Source organism: Protopterus annectens, chromosome 14.part0 (genome assembly GCF_019279795.1).
Source record: "Protopterus annectens isolate FY-2018-M chromosome 14.part0, PAN1.0, whole genome shotgun sequence".
In the NCBI taxonomy this organism is placed as follows: domain Eukaryota; kingdom Metazoa; phylum Chordata; order Ceratodontiformes; family Protopteridae; genus Protopterus; species Protopterus annectens.
Window position 1 is genome coordinate 490414238 of NC_056748.1, and position 16611 is coordinate 490430848.

The 16611-nt window shown below is 37.4% G+C and overlaps 1 protein-coding gene across 2 annotated transcripts in view; it reads left to right on the plus strand.

Moving 5' to 3' along the window:
• The window catches only part of SLIT1 (slit guidance ligand 1), a 3022655-nt gene that overhangs the window by 2657476 nt on the left and 348568 nt on the right, over positions 1–16611 (plus strand). For both annotated transcript variants that reach the window (XM_044056244.1, XM_044056245.1), the window contains exon 27: positions 1739–1863. In XM_044056244.1, coding sequence (XP_043912179.1) covers positions 1739–1863 — 125 coding nt within the window. The remainder of the gene's footprint in view (positions 1–1738; positions 1864–16611) is intronic.

Sequence of the window (16611 nt, forward strand, 5' to 3'; positions counted from 1 at the left end):
TTTTCTGTTTCCTATCCACAGATCTAAGTTGCACTTGATAATGACAGGGATGAACTTTGTTTAATGTGGAGGGGGAGTCTGCTCCCACCACAGCGGTATCCTCTGTGAGGTATACCTGCCCTGGCAAACCATTGTGCTGATCTCGCAGAAGAGGTTTAGATCCCTAGACTGAGTATTTCTGAAGTCATTTGACTTGCTGATGTGCAGGAAATCCATGAAGTACAGGTCAGAGGATACCTTATATGCCAAACGCAGGTCACATATTAGCAGTCTGCAGGATACCGAGTACAGTGACAGGGCTTTGAGATGGTCTGTGTAGGACGTCTTGTTTAGGCTTTGTATCTTTTCAGTAAGTTATCTCTGTGGGTGTTCCAGTTGTTGCAGGTGTCTGGACAGATATATGCCAAAGGGGGCATTACATTCAGTGACTGGCCTAATGAGGGCTGAGTAAAGGGGGACAATGACATCCCTTGATCTAGACATAATCCCTTTGTTTGTAAGATGTGCAATATAGAAGGACTTTCTTACAACAACAGACACATGGTCAAAAGTTATGTCACTGTCCACATAAGTTCCCAATCCTGAACAACTGGATCCGATCTTAGGGGTGTATTGTCAATGTGGCAGTTCCCTGGAGCAGATGACTTCCCAAATGAAACAGAAATGTACAATATTAATATTAAAATAATAATCTTAAGTATAAATTCCTTTCTATTCAGTATACAGTAACATAACCTCCACCTTGTTGAGGACTATACAGCCATAGTATCATTATGAAATTAATTGCTTGTTGTATGACGTCTACATTCAAAGTGCAGCAGCATTACAGTTGAATATATTAGCAGTTGTGCAATAGCATTGTTCTAATCCAGCATTAGCAACTGTGCAATAGCATTGTTGTAATCCAGCATTAGCAGTTGTGCAATAGCATTGTTCTAATCCATAAAACATGAAGAGAACCTGAACTGTTTTACTAACAGGGTATGAGATGATGGTAATACAGTAGTATATTCAGGGGGTGATGTCTGAGGCATGTTCCCCCTCTTTGTAGAAGTCTAAGCCTCCTACATAGCGTGCTGAGGTTTGAAAAGATTAATTTTTTTAGGCCCTTTTCTGATTTTTATGATTCCATTATCACAAATCTAGACAGCTCATGTCTGTAGAAACTATATGCAGTAATGCACATTTCTCTCCCTTCCATTCATTGTTTCTCTGCAATATTACTCCACTGTCTGCATTTTATATATATATATATATATATATATATATATATATATATATATATAAGTTCTTTAGCCAGTAGTTAAACTACACTGGCCCAAGTTAATAATCCAAGGTATTGAAATGAGAAGATTGTCCTACAGAAGGCAGCATACATCCAAATGGAGAAATAAAGACCAAACTATCAAAAGCAGTCAAGACTATTTCTAATGTTATATTCATTGAATGTATAAATCCTAGCCTTAGCTTGCAGCCTAGTTAAGACTACCAACATACATGTACATTTTAAATAGTGGTCCTGGTCATTATTGTTCATACCAGTACTTTCATAGACATATATTTGCATTAGTTTACCTAAATTAGTTATTTTTATAGTAGTTATTGTTCTGAATTTTCATGATTTTTCAACCAATAAAAATATAAAACAAAAAGTTTTTGTGACATTGTAAGCATTTAAGCAGTAATGCCATATTTCAAGTTAAATATAATGTATTTTCTTATTTGTTTTAATGTCTAGGTCCTGCAGATGTGAGCATCCAGGCTAAATGTAACCCATGCCTTTCACATCCATGCCAGAATCAGGGAACTTGCCACAGTGATGCAGTTGAAATGTATCGATGCAGCTGCATGTATGGCTTTAAGGTAAAGAGTGAATGCATTAGGGAAGTATTTGAAAAGTGTTTCATGTAGTTATTTTAAGAGTTACAGCAAGCAGCTATAGAAATATAAATGTGCTCATTTTCTCTTAAATTAGTCTCACAGTACATTCCTTTTCTGTAAAAGAATCTGAGAAGGTTTATATCAAATTCCTGTCACCTTGCCTTTCAGATTTCTGGAAGACCACCAGAGACCATACTGTGAAATTTAAAGTAAAACATCACCTATTATTTCTTATATTGCTATTGTGCTTGCAAGGGTAGTGTAATTGTCCTTGCCATTACAAAAGACACAGTAACAATACAACAGATTTGGATATTCTCCAGCAATCCAATCAGCTACAGCTGTCGCTAAAGAACCACAAGATCTCATGGCTAATGAGGAACTTTGACATAGTTGAGGGTGGTGATCCTCCCTGCCTTAACTAATGCTGCAGGCTGTAAATGTTTTTGGGTCTGCATTTCAATCATTTGTCAAACTGTGCCCCCACTTTTGCTACTAAGGAGGTATTTTGAATTTCCACATAGGTTTATGTTCTCCTGAAATGCACACTGTTCCACCACTCAAGTGTCATAACATGATTTATTCAAGTTCACATCTTTCTCTGAATTAAAGTTCTCTTCTGAGTGCTATTTTTCCAGAGTTATGGTAATTAAATGCAATACTAGTAAAATATCTAAGGCAGTCCACGAACCAGGCAAGCAACACAAAAGTCCAACCATATAAAAATAAAAACTATTTATTTAAAATGGTAAGCGCTTTCACATGGAGCTACTCCATGTATATGTATGTATGTATGTATATATATATATATATATATATATATATATATATATATATATATATATATATATATATGCATATATAAAACTATGCTCTACTCTTGTTTTTTAACATTGGATCCCGGTTGCACTACAAATTAACTTATTTGAATATACTGTGGAGGTTTTACTCTCTCTTTGACAAAGAAAATGTAGTTTAAATTGCCATTAAACATAATTTATGGTCAAAGTGTCTGTGGAACTAATTGAAACACTGTTTTGACTTTGACACATTGGTACGTTGGTGTTTGGACTTTGTGTAAATCCACTCAAAGTCAAATATAAAAATACAAACCAAGTGCTGAAAAGTATAAAAGAATCCAGGCCACCGTTTTGAGGCAATAATAAACTTTTATATCACAACCACAGATACAAAGATGAGCGCTTTCATCTGAAAACTAGACTTCATCAGATAAAAGACACACCTGCTACTCATTACTTAAATACCATTTCTCCTAATGCGTATCAATTAATATTTAAAGAAACCACACTTAAAAGTCCAGATTTAAAAAATCTGTACATCGCTCACTACAGGATATAAAACCCTAGCAGTGCATCCTGTACCTAAATAAGTACATAAAAAAAACTTGTCTTATGACTAGATGATGGATGTGCCAACTTACATTCCACTTTTGTATAATTGTGTTACAAATAGGGTAAAAATTGTTTATATATATATATATATATATATATATATATATATATATATATATATATATGTTATTATTCTTGCATAAAACATCTCATATGAAAGGTCCACAACAAACTAATAGATGGACATATTGACATTATATGAATAAAATAAATCAAATATTTTCTGCCTTAAATGTCAAAACAGGTTTAATTGTTACATATTCATTAAGGTCAGGTGGAATAAAAGACTTTAATCTAAGCTGCCATTTCAATTCTTTGTTGAGCAAAGCATTTTTCATGTCCCCGCCTTTAAAATTGTTTGTTACAATAAGATCTATGATGCCAAATTTAAAACCATTGAAAAAAGGGCATGACAAAGAATGTTTGTACAAGGCGCTGGTCTCTTTTCCAGTTCTTATATCATATTGATGCTCATACATTCTATCTTTAAATGCCCTCTCTGTTTTGCCTATATAGAATGCATGGCATCCTACACACTTGGCCATGTACACAATCATCCTGGTTTTGCAATTTCCCTTACGAAATCTAACAACACTGTTTAAACCATTATTATATTATATCATATTGACACACCAAAGATGTTCGGTATGGTGGGATGAATTTGTCTTAAGTAATTGTAAGTTTTACTGTCTATCCTATTGTCCAACAAGTATTCCTCCAGTAATGAATCAATTCTCCTATATGCTATACTAATCTGATTTTTTGACACTGGTGAATAAGTAGAGGTATCAAGTAAAATGTTCATAATAGCGTTGTTGTATTCCTCTACACCAAATAATACAACACCCCCTCCCTTAACAGGTTTCATTATGCGACAAGTTCCTTGAGCTTGTAAATCATATAATACATTCAGTTCATCAGTGGTCAGGTTAGAATGTCCTGCCTTCCATTTATTTCTTGTGTATTCATCATATATTTCCTCTGTAACTATTTTTTCAAACATTAATAAAACCGGATGGAGGGGTGGGTTGTATGTACTACTTCTCACCAACTCAGAAGAAACATTACTGTTATTATCTTTTTTATTATTATTATTATTGTTGTTGAACAAAATGTTTAAATTCAACTTTCTAAGACAAATTCATCCCACCATACCGAACATCTTTGGTGTGCCCAAAATTCATAAATCTATTACAGAGCATCCTTTCAGACCAATAGTGTCAGCAAAAAACTCAAAGACCCACCCTCTTGCAGTTTATGTTGACAATTGTACAAAAGAAATAATGGCTAAAACATCACATTTAATAAAAGATTCATGGGAATTTCTTAGTAAATTAACCAAAGACATATGGACAGAAAGTTGTAGCTTTCTGACCATAGATGTCAAAGACCTTTTTACTAGTATACTCAGGACCGAAGGACATGAATACTTCGGTGGTAGTCTTTATAAGTACTCCATTCTTTCCAAAGATAAAATTTCTTTAATTTTATAACTTATGGAGGTGATATTAGACAATAACTACATAAACATCCAGGGGGAATATTACCAACAAACGAGTGGTGTGGCAATGGGGGCAGCATGTGCCCCCATATATGCTAACCTAGTTTTGCTTGAATGGGAAAACAGGTATGTATTTCATAGTTCCTTATATAAGAACATAAGGCTGTACCTAAGGTTCCTTGACGATATTTTTATATTGTGGGACGGAACCAAGGGCACCTTGGAACAATTCATGGATCATCTTAACAGTAGTACCCCCTTTTTCACTTTTACACACACATGGAATGAAAACAGTATAAATTATCTTGATATTACTATTACAAAAACATGTAATGGATTTAAATCAAAAATCTATCGTAAAAATACTTGGTGCAACAGTTACCTGCACTACACTAGTCATCATCCTCAGGCACAAAAAAGAAGTCTCATTAAAGGTCAAGCTGTAAGAGTAGCAAGAATGACTTCAGAGTTTAATGACTTGATTAATGAGTTCACATTTTTAGGAAAAAATTTTTGGAAAGGGGGTACCCTGTGGAGATGGTAAAAGAAATACTAGATGAAGTCTATAGAGGCTGGGGCACTAAATATAAGGCCTTGTTGGGACAAACTCTGTCTAAGGTAATAAAAAGAGAAACAGAAGGAAAACATTGCTATGGGGGCCGTGTTATGGAATACAATATGTTTTCTGAATCATTCACTAATGTAGTTAGAGCCAACTGGAATACACTTAAAATAAATTAAGAGGTGTATGATGTAGTAGATGCTAAACCTTTTTTCACCTACAAAACTGGTAAAAATTTTAAAAGAATATTTGAATAGGGTGATATGGTTAACAGCACTTTTAAAGCAATAACTTCATGTGACAACTGTAGTTTATGTCATCTTATTTTTAGAGAAGCATAGATTAAGTTAAATAATGGTTTAAACAGTGTTGTTAGATTTCGTAAGGGAAATTGCAAAACCAGGATGATTATGTACATGGCCAAGTGTGTAGGATGCCATGCATTCTATATAGGCAAAACAGAGAGGGCATTTAAAGATAGAATGTATGAGCATCAATATGATATAAGAACTGGAAAAGAGACCAGCGCCTTGTACAAACATTCTTTGTCATGTCCTTTTTTCAATGGTTTTAAATTTGGCATCATAGACCTTATTGTAACAAGCAATTTTAAAGGTGGGGACATGAAAAATGCTTTGCTCAACAAAGAATTGAAATGGCAGCTTAGATTAAAGTCTTTTATTCCACCTGGCCTTAATGAATATGTAACAATTAAACCTGTTTTGACATTTAAGGCAGAAAATATTTGATTTATTTTATTCATATAATGTTAATATGTCCATCTATTAGTTTGTTGTGGACCTTTCATATGAGATGTTTTATGCAAGAATAATAACATATATATATATATATATATATATATATATATATATATATATATATATATAAACAATTTTTTACCCTATTTGTAACACAATTATACAACAGTGGAATGTAAGTTGGCACATCCATCATCTAGTCATAAGACAAGTTTTTTTATGTACTTATTTAGGTACAGGATGCACTGCTAGGGTTTTATATCCTGTAGTGAGCAATGTACAGATTTTTTAAAAATGGACTTTTAAGTGTGGTTTCTTTAAATATTAATTGATACGCATTAGGAGAAATGGTATTTAAGTAATGAGTAGCATGTGTGTCTTTTATCTGATGAAGTCTAGTTTTCAGACGAAAGCGCTCATCTTTGTATCTGTGGTTGTGATATAAAAGTTTATTATTGCCTCAAAACGGTACTTTCTGTAAATCCATTTACTTCAGTCAGTTGTAAAAGAATTCTAAACACATTTCAGCTTTTTTGTGATAATAGCAAAGTTGTCAGAGTTTAGTTGTGAAGGGATATAACTTTTTACAAGAAACTTTAAGTGCTTATTTTAATGCATTATCCAGTACTGTCAGTTTATTCTTCTGAGTGGTGTTCTCTCCCCTGACTTGATGGATCCTAACTCTGGTATCCCACCTCCACTCTCCACCAATCAAATCTGGTTGCACCTAAAAAGAAAAAAATAAAATAAAGATATGCCTCAGTCTATGGTTAGTGATTCTGTTGGGCCTACTGCTCAGCCTGAAGACCACTTATCCCTTGCCCATGACTCCCTCTAGTGTGGCTTTGCCAGCCACTATGGATGGGGGTTCGACACATCCTACAGAGCTGTTCCAGTACCTGGTTCGCCCTATAGGTGCAGGAATAGTCCAGGATAAGTGATTCCTTGCCAGATGTAATACTCTGTCCCCAGATATTTTATCTAGGAGTGAAGTTCACAAAAAAGAAACAGAAGCTTCATCATGCAGCTGATAATCAGATTACAGGTGTTTATAAGACTGATGTGATTTCCTTGGCTAAGAGTGTTCTGCAGACAGCTAGCTCTGGTGGTTGTATTCCCTTACATGGTTCTAGTGCTAGTTTGGCTACAGACCTTTCTGTTGTTTCAGAGAATGATGAGGAATCTGATCATGACAATTGTGATTTTGTAGTTGACACTGTATTCAGTCACTCTGATTGTTCGGAAGGTGAACTTGAGCTCAAGTCCAAACAAGCGTTCACTTTTCCTCAGATGATTGCTAGATTTAGTGATGTTTTCACTTGGGAGCAGTCGGGAACTACCCCAGATCCAGACAGGATATCTGACTTTATAGAGTATGAGATGCCCAATTCTGTGGCTACCTCTTCTCTCTTACCGGCCTTGGAAAATGTTTTATAAGGCTGTCTGTAGGACATCAGTATCTAATCAAGTAGTCCATAAAAAGGCTCAGAGAAAATATAGGGTCTTGCATATGCTGAGTTTCTTTTCTAGGACAGACACAATTGTACTTTCTTCCTGATGTGGAAATTTCTATTTTAGTAAATGGTGATTTCAGCAAGTTTTTTTTCATCAGTAAGACACTTGAGTGAAACTGTCCAACGGATTACATTATCCAAGGGAGTACAGGGGGCAATGCCTCCCACATGAAGGTTGGGTTGTAGCAGAGGTGTAACTAGCTATTCAGGCACCTGCTAGAGGAACAAAAAATGTTTCTTTCCCAATCTGTCACTCTCTATCTCAGGAATAAGCCATTTTACTCTTCCCATATCTACACCTCACAGCCTTGAGAAACAGAAAAAAGAAGGTCCATTCCGGATCTGTCTGTCTTTATGTAAGGAGTAAGGCAGTTTTTTATTCCTCTGTCTATGCTTCTCAAGCCTGAGAAACAAAGAGGTGTACCACTATGTAGCATGGGTATTCTGGGCTTCATGTCATAGGAGATATTCCTACTCTCCTGAAAGTATCACCTATGCAGGAAACAGAGTTTCCTTCCACAGAATGGGCAAGATGGTTTCAGCACTTGTCATTCACATCCTCTGCTGCCCAGTTCCTCCAAAGTCCATCCTACGAGTCAAACATGCTCTCTAACATGCAGTCAGGGCTTTATCCCTCTGCATCATATGGCTGGATCAGTGCCATCATTCTTGGTCTATTACCATGCAGAACCTTCTGGTTTGGAGTTCTGTGCTTCCCTCTTATAGTTTTCTGATGTTGAGGCTATTACTGTCATCACTGGTCTTATCTATGGATACATCAGCTGTATACTGGAATGGTATTTATGTACTGATCATGCAAATTCAACACATACAGTGATTAAATTTCACAAGAACATCCCTGTCTCTGGGCAAGTACTGAAAAATTATTATTGTTGTTGCTATCTGTAGAAATTAGCCACTGTGTATGGCAAATGATCACGCAAAGATTTTGTATTACTGTATAATTACCTGTTTTGGAGGAGTTCAGAATACTGGTACCTATTCACCCTTTCATCCATGCCAAGAGCACACACACACACACACACACACACACACACACACACACAGACACACACACACACACACACACACACACACACACACACACACACACACACACACACTCATTTTCATATTGTACTGTGTAAATGAATGACGATGAGCTTCAACTAGATGATTTTGCTTTTGTTCCCATACCATAGTTTTAGTTGAGCCTAGTGTGGCACAGTGGGAATATCGCGGTTTGTCAAGGCTGGATTTATCAAATGATGATTCACTGAAGATGAACTCTCAGACTGTTTGGTAACTACTGCATCCTTTTCCCTCTGAGATGTGATAACCTTGGAGATGAGGCATCAGTGCTAACCATTGTGCCACTGAAAACAAATATGGGTTAAAAGGAATATATTGCTCTGTGTAATATTTCATTATACATACTGTTTTTTCCCATTTAACTGCTGCTTCAGTTGTGTGGCTTTAACTGAACAGTCTTCTACAAAAATGCTGTAACAATGTGTATCCTGTGTTGTTTCAGTCCAGAAGGGCACATATGGAGCTAGTATACAAGGAAGGTAATAATTTCATTGTTTGGCTAAATTACAGAATAGCGAGTTTGATGTGTTGATTCCTTCTTTTGCTACATCTGTATGCTTTTCATGGTTTTCCGATTGTCCTTCACTAAGAACTGAGGATAAGAGCACTCCTCTTACACTTCATTGAGTAAAGGACTGCAAACTCGGGTGTTGATGTTCTGTTAATGAATATCAGTCCTGTCTTAGAAATTCTAGAACATTTCTGACATCCTTCTTGCACACTAATTCATGAGTAGTTTTTTAAGAGACATGCTTTGCTAAATCAGTTAGCTGATTTGTATCTAGGAGATACTGTAACATTTATACCATATGTGCCTATGCCCTAAAACAGTGAGCATTAACTCTCCTAATATTATTGACAGTATAAAAGGTTGACATGATACGTCTTCAGACTAGGTTGAAGAAAGCAACTCCCACATCATTTGAAACAATTCTCATTGTCTCCATATGCAGTTTTCTCAACCTTTTCTTTTGTTACCTTTCTCGCTGATAATAATAGTTTAGAATCCTGTTTAATAGAATGTACTTGACACCATGATTTTGGAAACAAAAAAATTGACAAGAGTGTCTGTGTTTTCCATATATTGGTAACTAAATATTCTAGTCTCCTTATGGATCTTATTGCTCAGAACATTACAGAGAACATTCTTTACTTTTCTATTGCATGGGTATTACTATCAGTCTGCCCAGTCCATGATAAAGGTGTTGCAGAGCACATTGGCTGTCCATAATTCATATCAATACCATTTGGGCTGAGTACAAGGCAGAAAGTAGTACTGCTTAAGGCTGGCTGTGGCTTAAGCTTATTATAGTTACTCAAGAGAGCACTCAAAACATTTGGGTCCCCACATCTACCCTGTTACCTATATATCTGCAAAAGGAACTACAAGGGTCTTCTGTGTTGTATGAAACCTTCAAACTTTTTAATGTGAGGCTACATTCCAGTTTTGCCTCCCCATACAAAAATAATTAAAACTAAATGAATAAACAAAACACATCTCTCCATGGCTGTTTAAAGCTGTTGAAGCGTAAATGATGGAAATATCTGAGTTGTGTGCCTTATATGAAGTCCAGTAAATGAAATATGCTGTCTCAATATCACATAAACCTTCTTGCATTATTTTTCTCTTAGTTACTTGCTGTTGTCAGTCTAATAAACAACTTGTTCTTCTTTTGGCTTTTCCTGGTTAGGGGTCGCCACAGCGGAACTTCGGTCCGCTAATGATTGGCAGTAGATTTTTACGGTGCTGAGGTGCCAGCCCGATGCCCAACCTTCAACGAAGGCATGCCCATTTACGCATGTCTTTTGAATGCCACTCGACCGAGGAGAGGACATGCAGACTCCACACAGAAGGAGCTCCTGCTGAGAATCGAAGGGGAGAACCTCTTGCTGTGAGGCGACAACACTACCGCTGCACCACCGTGGCTCTATCAGTCTAATAAACAAAAGCATGATTTATTACATGAACAAACATAAGCACAATGCTCACACATACTCATTAAAGGAAAATACATGGGCTTGGAGGTTGGTGGTGGGCTGTAAATGAAAGACTATAGATTTAGCTTATTATTTAAAATAATTGAGCATTTTTATGTACTGATTTATTTAGGAAAGTAGTCTGTCAGTTAGCCATTCAAATCATTGAGAATGTTTATGTATTTATTTAGAAAACTAGTATGTTAGTTAGCCATTTATACCATTTGCCATTTGGACAGCATTATTTGTCTAGTACATTTAATTCTAGTCTTTATATTAGTTGTTAAATTCAGTCCTTCTGCTTCATATTGTGCCACTGTTCTGCAGCTGTTCCCTATCTGTTGGTAGATAAGTGCACAGTAACCCAGACAGATGTGTATAGCACTAGTAGGACTAGTCAGTACAATATCCAGTTTATAACTGCCTTTCTCCATTTCTTTCTCTTATGCCATACCCCCCTCTCCTACTCTCTCCCTCTTTGTCTTTGTAGTTGAAAGACTTCATAACAGTCTTCAGCCTGTTCCTGTTCATAGGTTGGTACTAGGCTATCGGCCCTAGGGTCTATACAAGCCTAGCCATAACAATTCCCTGGCTATTTCTTCCCACACTGTTTACTTCCCTGGACCCCTGTCTAGCAGGGTGACTGACATGATCCCCGGGGTGAATTTCCTTTCTCCCATCCAATCATCAAGGTTCCTTTTGAAGAGGGCCAAAGAGGCGGTCTGGTTGACATGTATGGGCAGTCTATTCCAGAGTCTGGGGAGTCTCTGGATTGGGAATCTATTCCTCCAGCATGTTTTGTTTATTGTGATGACAAGGTTTAGATTCCTGGAGCATGTGGCTCTGAGGCACTGGGATTTCTTTAAGTGTAGCATGTCCAACAGCTCTGGGTTTGACATGGCCTTGTATGTTAAGCAGAGATCGCCTCAGAGTAGACGATATGAGACAGAGTATAGCTGGAGTTTTTTAAGGCGGTCAGCATAGGGCATCTGCTTTAGGCCTGTGATTCTTTTAGTGAGGCATTTCTGCAACCTTTCCAGTTGTTGCAGATGTCTTGAGAGGTACATACCAAATGGGGCATTGTATTCTATAATGGGTCTAATGAGGGATGAGTACAGTGGGACAATGACCTCCTTTTTTCTGGATGAAAAGCCCTTAGTGATGACATGCGCCACATAGAAGGATTTCCTGAATGTCGTGGCGATGTGGTTATTGAAGGTGAGACCACTGTCCACCTGTGTCCCTAAGTCTCTTTTCAGACTTTCAGTGTTTAGTGTACTGCCACCTATGTGGTAATTCATGGGTACATGTTTTTTCCCAAAGGGGATAACTATACATTTCTTGGCATTGAGCTTGAGCCCATGGCTCTGGCACCAAGCATCTGTTTCTGTAAGGCCCTTTTGTAGAGTGTCCACATCATTTGGGGATTCAATAATGGCTCCCAGTTTGCAGTCATCTGCGAACTTTGTTAGCCAGAGTCCCTTAGTGTTGGCCTGTACTTCAGAGAAGTAGATGCCAAACAAGAGAGGTCCCAGGACTGAACCCTGAGGTAGTCCACTTGTCACTTGTCTGGAGCTGGATTTGGAGTCAGCTACTTTTACAGTGTGGGTTCTGTCAGTAAGCCAGTTGGCAACCCATCGAGTGACATAGGGATTAATGCCCAGCTTAGTAAGTTTATCTATGACTCCAGAATGGGGTATGGTGTCAAAGGCCTTAGCGAGGTCCAGATAGGCTGTGTGGACTGCCTTACCCTCGTCCACGGCTCTGGAGACTGATTTGAAGAAGTCAATCAGGTTCAGGAGACAAGAGCGGCACTTCATGAACCCAAACTGGGTGGGGTCCAGTGTCTGAAGGTTGCCAATGTCTTTGTTTATAAGTTCCATGATAAAAATTCCATGGCCTTGCAGATCAGGCTCGTCAGACTGATGGGGTGGTAGTTCCCGGGATCCAAGGTGGATCCCCCCTTGTGGAGTGGGATAACTGTAGCTGTGCGCCACTCAGTGGGCACGAAGCCTGAGGTGAGGGTATGATTAAATATGACACTTGGGTGAGGTGCCAGTTCATTTTGTAGTTCATGTAGTACACAGCCTGGGATGTCATCTGGTCCCATGGATGCTGTATTCTTAGCTTTGGAGAGTGCGTTTTTTACCTGTGTGGCCATTATTACATGAATTTGGCAATCTTCCGGTATTGAGATGGGCCATTTAGGGGGTGACAGGGGGGTGAAGTTGGCACTGAATCGATCTGCCAGTATATTGGCAATATCAGTGGGATCAGTATATTTAATGCCATTCTGTTGTAGCTCAGAGCAGATCTAAGCATTGCCATTTAGATGTTTGACATAGTTATAGAATGACTTGTGATTGTCTTTGGAATATTTGGCAATTTTATTTTCATAACTAGCTTTAGACGATTTTATGAGGGATCTCAGCTTCTTACTGAGGCTGGTAAGGGAGTTTTTTGCATCCTGGGAATTTCCTCTTTTCTGCAACAGTTTCTTCCTTTTGTTGTAAAGTTTGTTTATGGCAGGGGAACACCAGATTGGCTTCCTTTTTTTGGAGGAGAACATCTTGGTTCTATTTGGGATGGCACGATTCATGCATGTGTGGATGTGCTCGTACAGTGCCTTAGTGTAGGACTCAGCAGTCAAACCTTCAGTTCCCGTCTGCATGGGTGTCATGAAGTTTGTAACTTCTGACTTGAGTAGCATGAAGTTGGCTGTTTCCAGTCGTTTACTTTATTTCGGTCATTACAGATGTCAAAGCCTAACCACCACTTTTGCAGGGCATTAATTAGCCAAGAGACATGTACAGTACTTTGGTAGTGACACTGTGGGGTCAATTACATGTTATCATAATTAAAGACCCCCGGACTTTTCACTCAGTCTTTTTACAGTCAGAGTTTTTACAGTACTGTGGCATATTGTAGATTTCTGATAGCCTGCAAAAAACCCTTATGTAACTACTTCTGGCAGATGTCACAGTCAAGTTCTGTGAAGAGTTCTTATTATACTAGGCATGCATCTTGCAGTGTTTTGCTAATGGAAGTGTCCAGGAAATGTTCAGTCCAACACTCTCTGGCTGGTCCTTCTGAAATACAGCTCCTCTTTTCTGTGCCTAAGTCACAGCTGCAGACAGTTGTGTTACCTTTGCATTACCAGGCCGGCTGTCAGGTACATAATATATATTTTTTGCTTGTTAACCAGGTAGGTGAGTTGTTTGCAAGACCCTTTTAGCCATGACTTGGGCGTTTGGCAAAATAAAATGCATAATATAAAAACTATAAAATCAAGAAATAATAGTAATTATAAAAACTGCTATTTAATATAGTTTGTCTAAACATAGAATATTGAAGTATAATATATTAAGTATAATACAATAATAATATAGAGGGTTAGGACTGGTTCTCCAATCATAACCATGTGATTATGTGTTTGAAACATGGATGCTAAGAAATTTACGTACACATAATAACGAGTTGTGATCGGTGAGACCCAACCATAACTCATTGTAGTGCATGGAGTTTTATCTACTCCATGTACTACTTGCTACAAAAAAAATGTCAAAGTGTTTTACCAGCTTTGAAAGCCAGTAAAGCACTTAGTGAGTGCTGTCACATAGACAGCAAGAAAGGAAAAAAATCAGGCCTAATTTAAATAAATTACTTACAGATTGACATCTGTAAACTTATGTGGGCATGGAAGGAAAGATATTTAGGGACTTCTGACAGTGAAGGAACATTCCTTCCCTTATACGTGACAGTAACAGTGCTTAGTGGCACACCTATGAAAGCACTGTTAAGTCATGTCTAGTGCTACAGTAGCATGGAACCAGTTTATATTTTTCTGATTTTGGAGCGTGATCACAGAGCTCCGTGCACTACATATGCTATTATTCATAATATGTGGAGATCTTCAATAGCTACAGGGCACATTAAATAAAAATTATAAGGCAAATAAACTAAATGGAGTGCTATCAAACAATATACATCACAGGGCTATGCCAGGTGTCCTTATACCTGAAACAGTTACATTCATAATGGTCATTGCCTTTCTCACTTTATTTGAAGGATCCCTATATCGGCAGCTCCCCCTTCATCCAAATTTGTAGTCCTTTCCTGATCCTTTGTGGATCACAGTACTATAATGGAGAATGAATGAAGTCTGTAATTAAGGTTGCTATAACTTTCAGCATTGCCTTTCTTGCACTTCACATTTCTTCTCAGTGCTCCCTTTGCTTGTGGTTACTTCAGCTGAAAGGGCTGCATAGCAAACACAAGTTCTCCCTTCGATGGGTTTGTGGTTCACATAACACTGTTCTGACTATATGCCCTTAAAATTTGAAATATATGCCAGTCTCCTGGAAACATGACTCTATACATCAGAGATGTATAGTTTTTTTAAATATTTGCCTAGGATTCTAGTAAATCCAGTTGGCATATTTTTTGTCCTATCTGAGGGCAATCAAATTTCCATACAGTGTTTATCCCAATGGATTTCTAACAGACTCCTGTTTTAAGTGTGTGTGTGTGTGTACAACTATATATATATATATATATATATATATATATATATATATATGTGTGTGTGTGTGTGTGTGTGTGTGTGTGTATGTGTGTATGTATGTAGGCACACATATAGCTTGCATACTAACTTAATTTAATATTCTTAAAATAGTCACTTACCTAAGAGGCCAACTTGTAATGTTACTTTTGCTTGTACTGTCCTAAGATGCCAACTTTTAATGTTACTTGTGCTTGTACTGTCCTAGGATGCCAACTTGTAATGTTACTTGTGCTTGTACTGTCCTAAGATGCCAATTTGTAATGTTACTTGTGCTTGTACTGTCCATCTCAGAGTGCCTTTCTGTCTCTATAATGTAAATATTCTTGCTTAAATTGTGAAATGCACTTGGTTCTTCAGTCTTGTTAATATTTTTATTATGTAAAAGGTATACAGCAAAACGATGCCCACATTACAGAACGAGTGCCACAAGAATCTGTGCTAAGAACACTCCTGTTTTCTCTCTAAATAAACAATCATGCCCTGGGACATACCACACCTAAACATTGTCGTGTATGCAGATGACATGACATTCATCATAGCTCACCACTCTTCTGCAAAACTAAACTTCCTACTACAGAATGATGTTTCTCTAGTTTGGAATTGGCTAGTAAAGAGCAAACGGACTTTAAACTAGTAAATCTACAGTCATGCTCATTGGTAAATCAAAAAAGACTTTTTAATACTACTCCATTAATTATCACAGACTCCTCTGGAAATATTCTCCTATTTACCTAACGGCACAGGTATCTACTGGTTCTGTTAGATGGCACACTCACATTCTACAATCTCCTATAGCCTACTACCTCATAAGTCATGTAACAACTAGAGACATAATATGCCACCAGTTAACATCTGACACCAAAAGAGCCTTTGCTGATAATGTATTAATTTATCATTACCAAGACTTGAACCATGATTGCCTCATTATCTGAGTAAAACACAGCAATGTTGCAAACCACAGAAAATAAAACTCTAAAATTCATCAATCTTTCAATTTTTTATGAGAATCACTGTACTTTTATATTTCAGGCAAACTGACTTAATATTTCAGGAAGGTTGACTGATCTTCTAAACATTAAATCATTTAAACTAATCAACAAATGATTTTGTCTACTAAAATGCTAAAAGTTTTGGAGCCTTAGAAATAACTTTGCATTAAGTACAGACCTTCCTTCACATTAAAATCCATCCATCCATCTACAATCCCTTCTCATTTATGTACATGGGGTCTGGGTGCTACTTCAGCAGTGACAATCATCTGAAGACAGTGCTCATAACATTGGGTGGTAGCCCTGCTGCAGTTGTTCCTTCCATACTGAACGTACATACATACTCACACTTACAGCCATT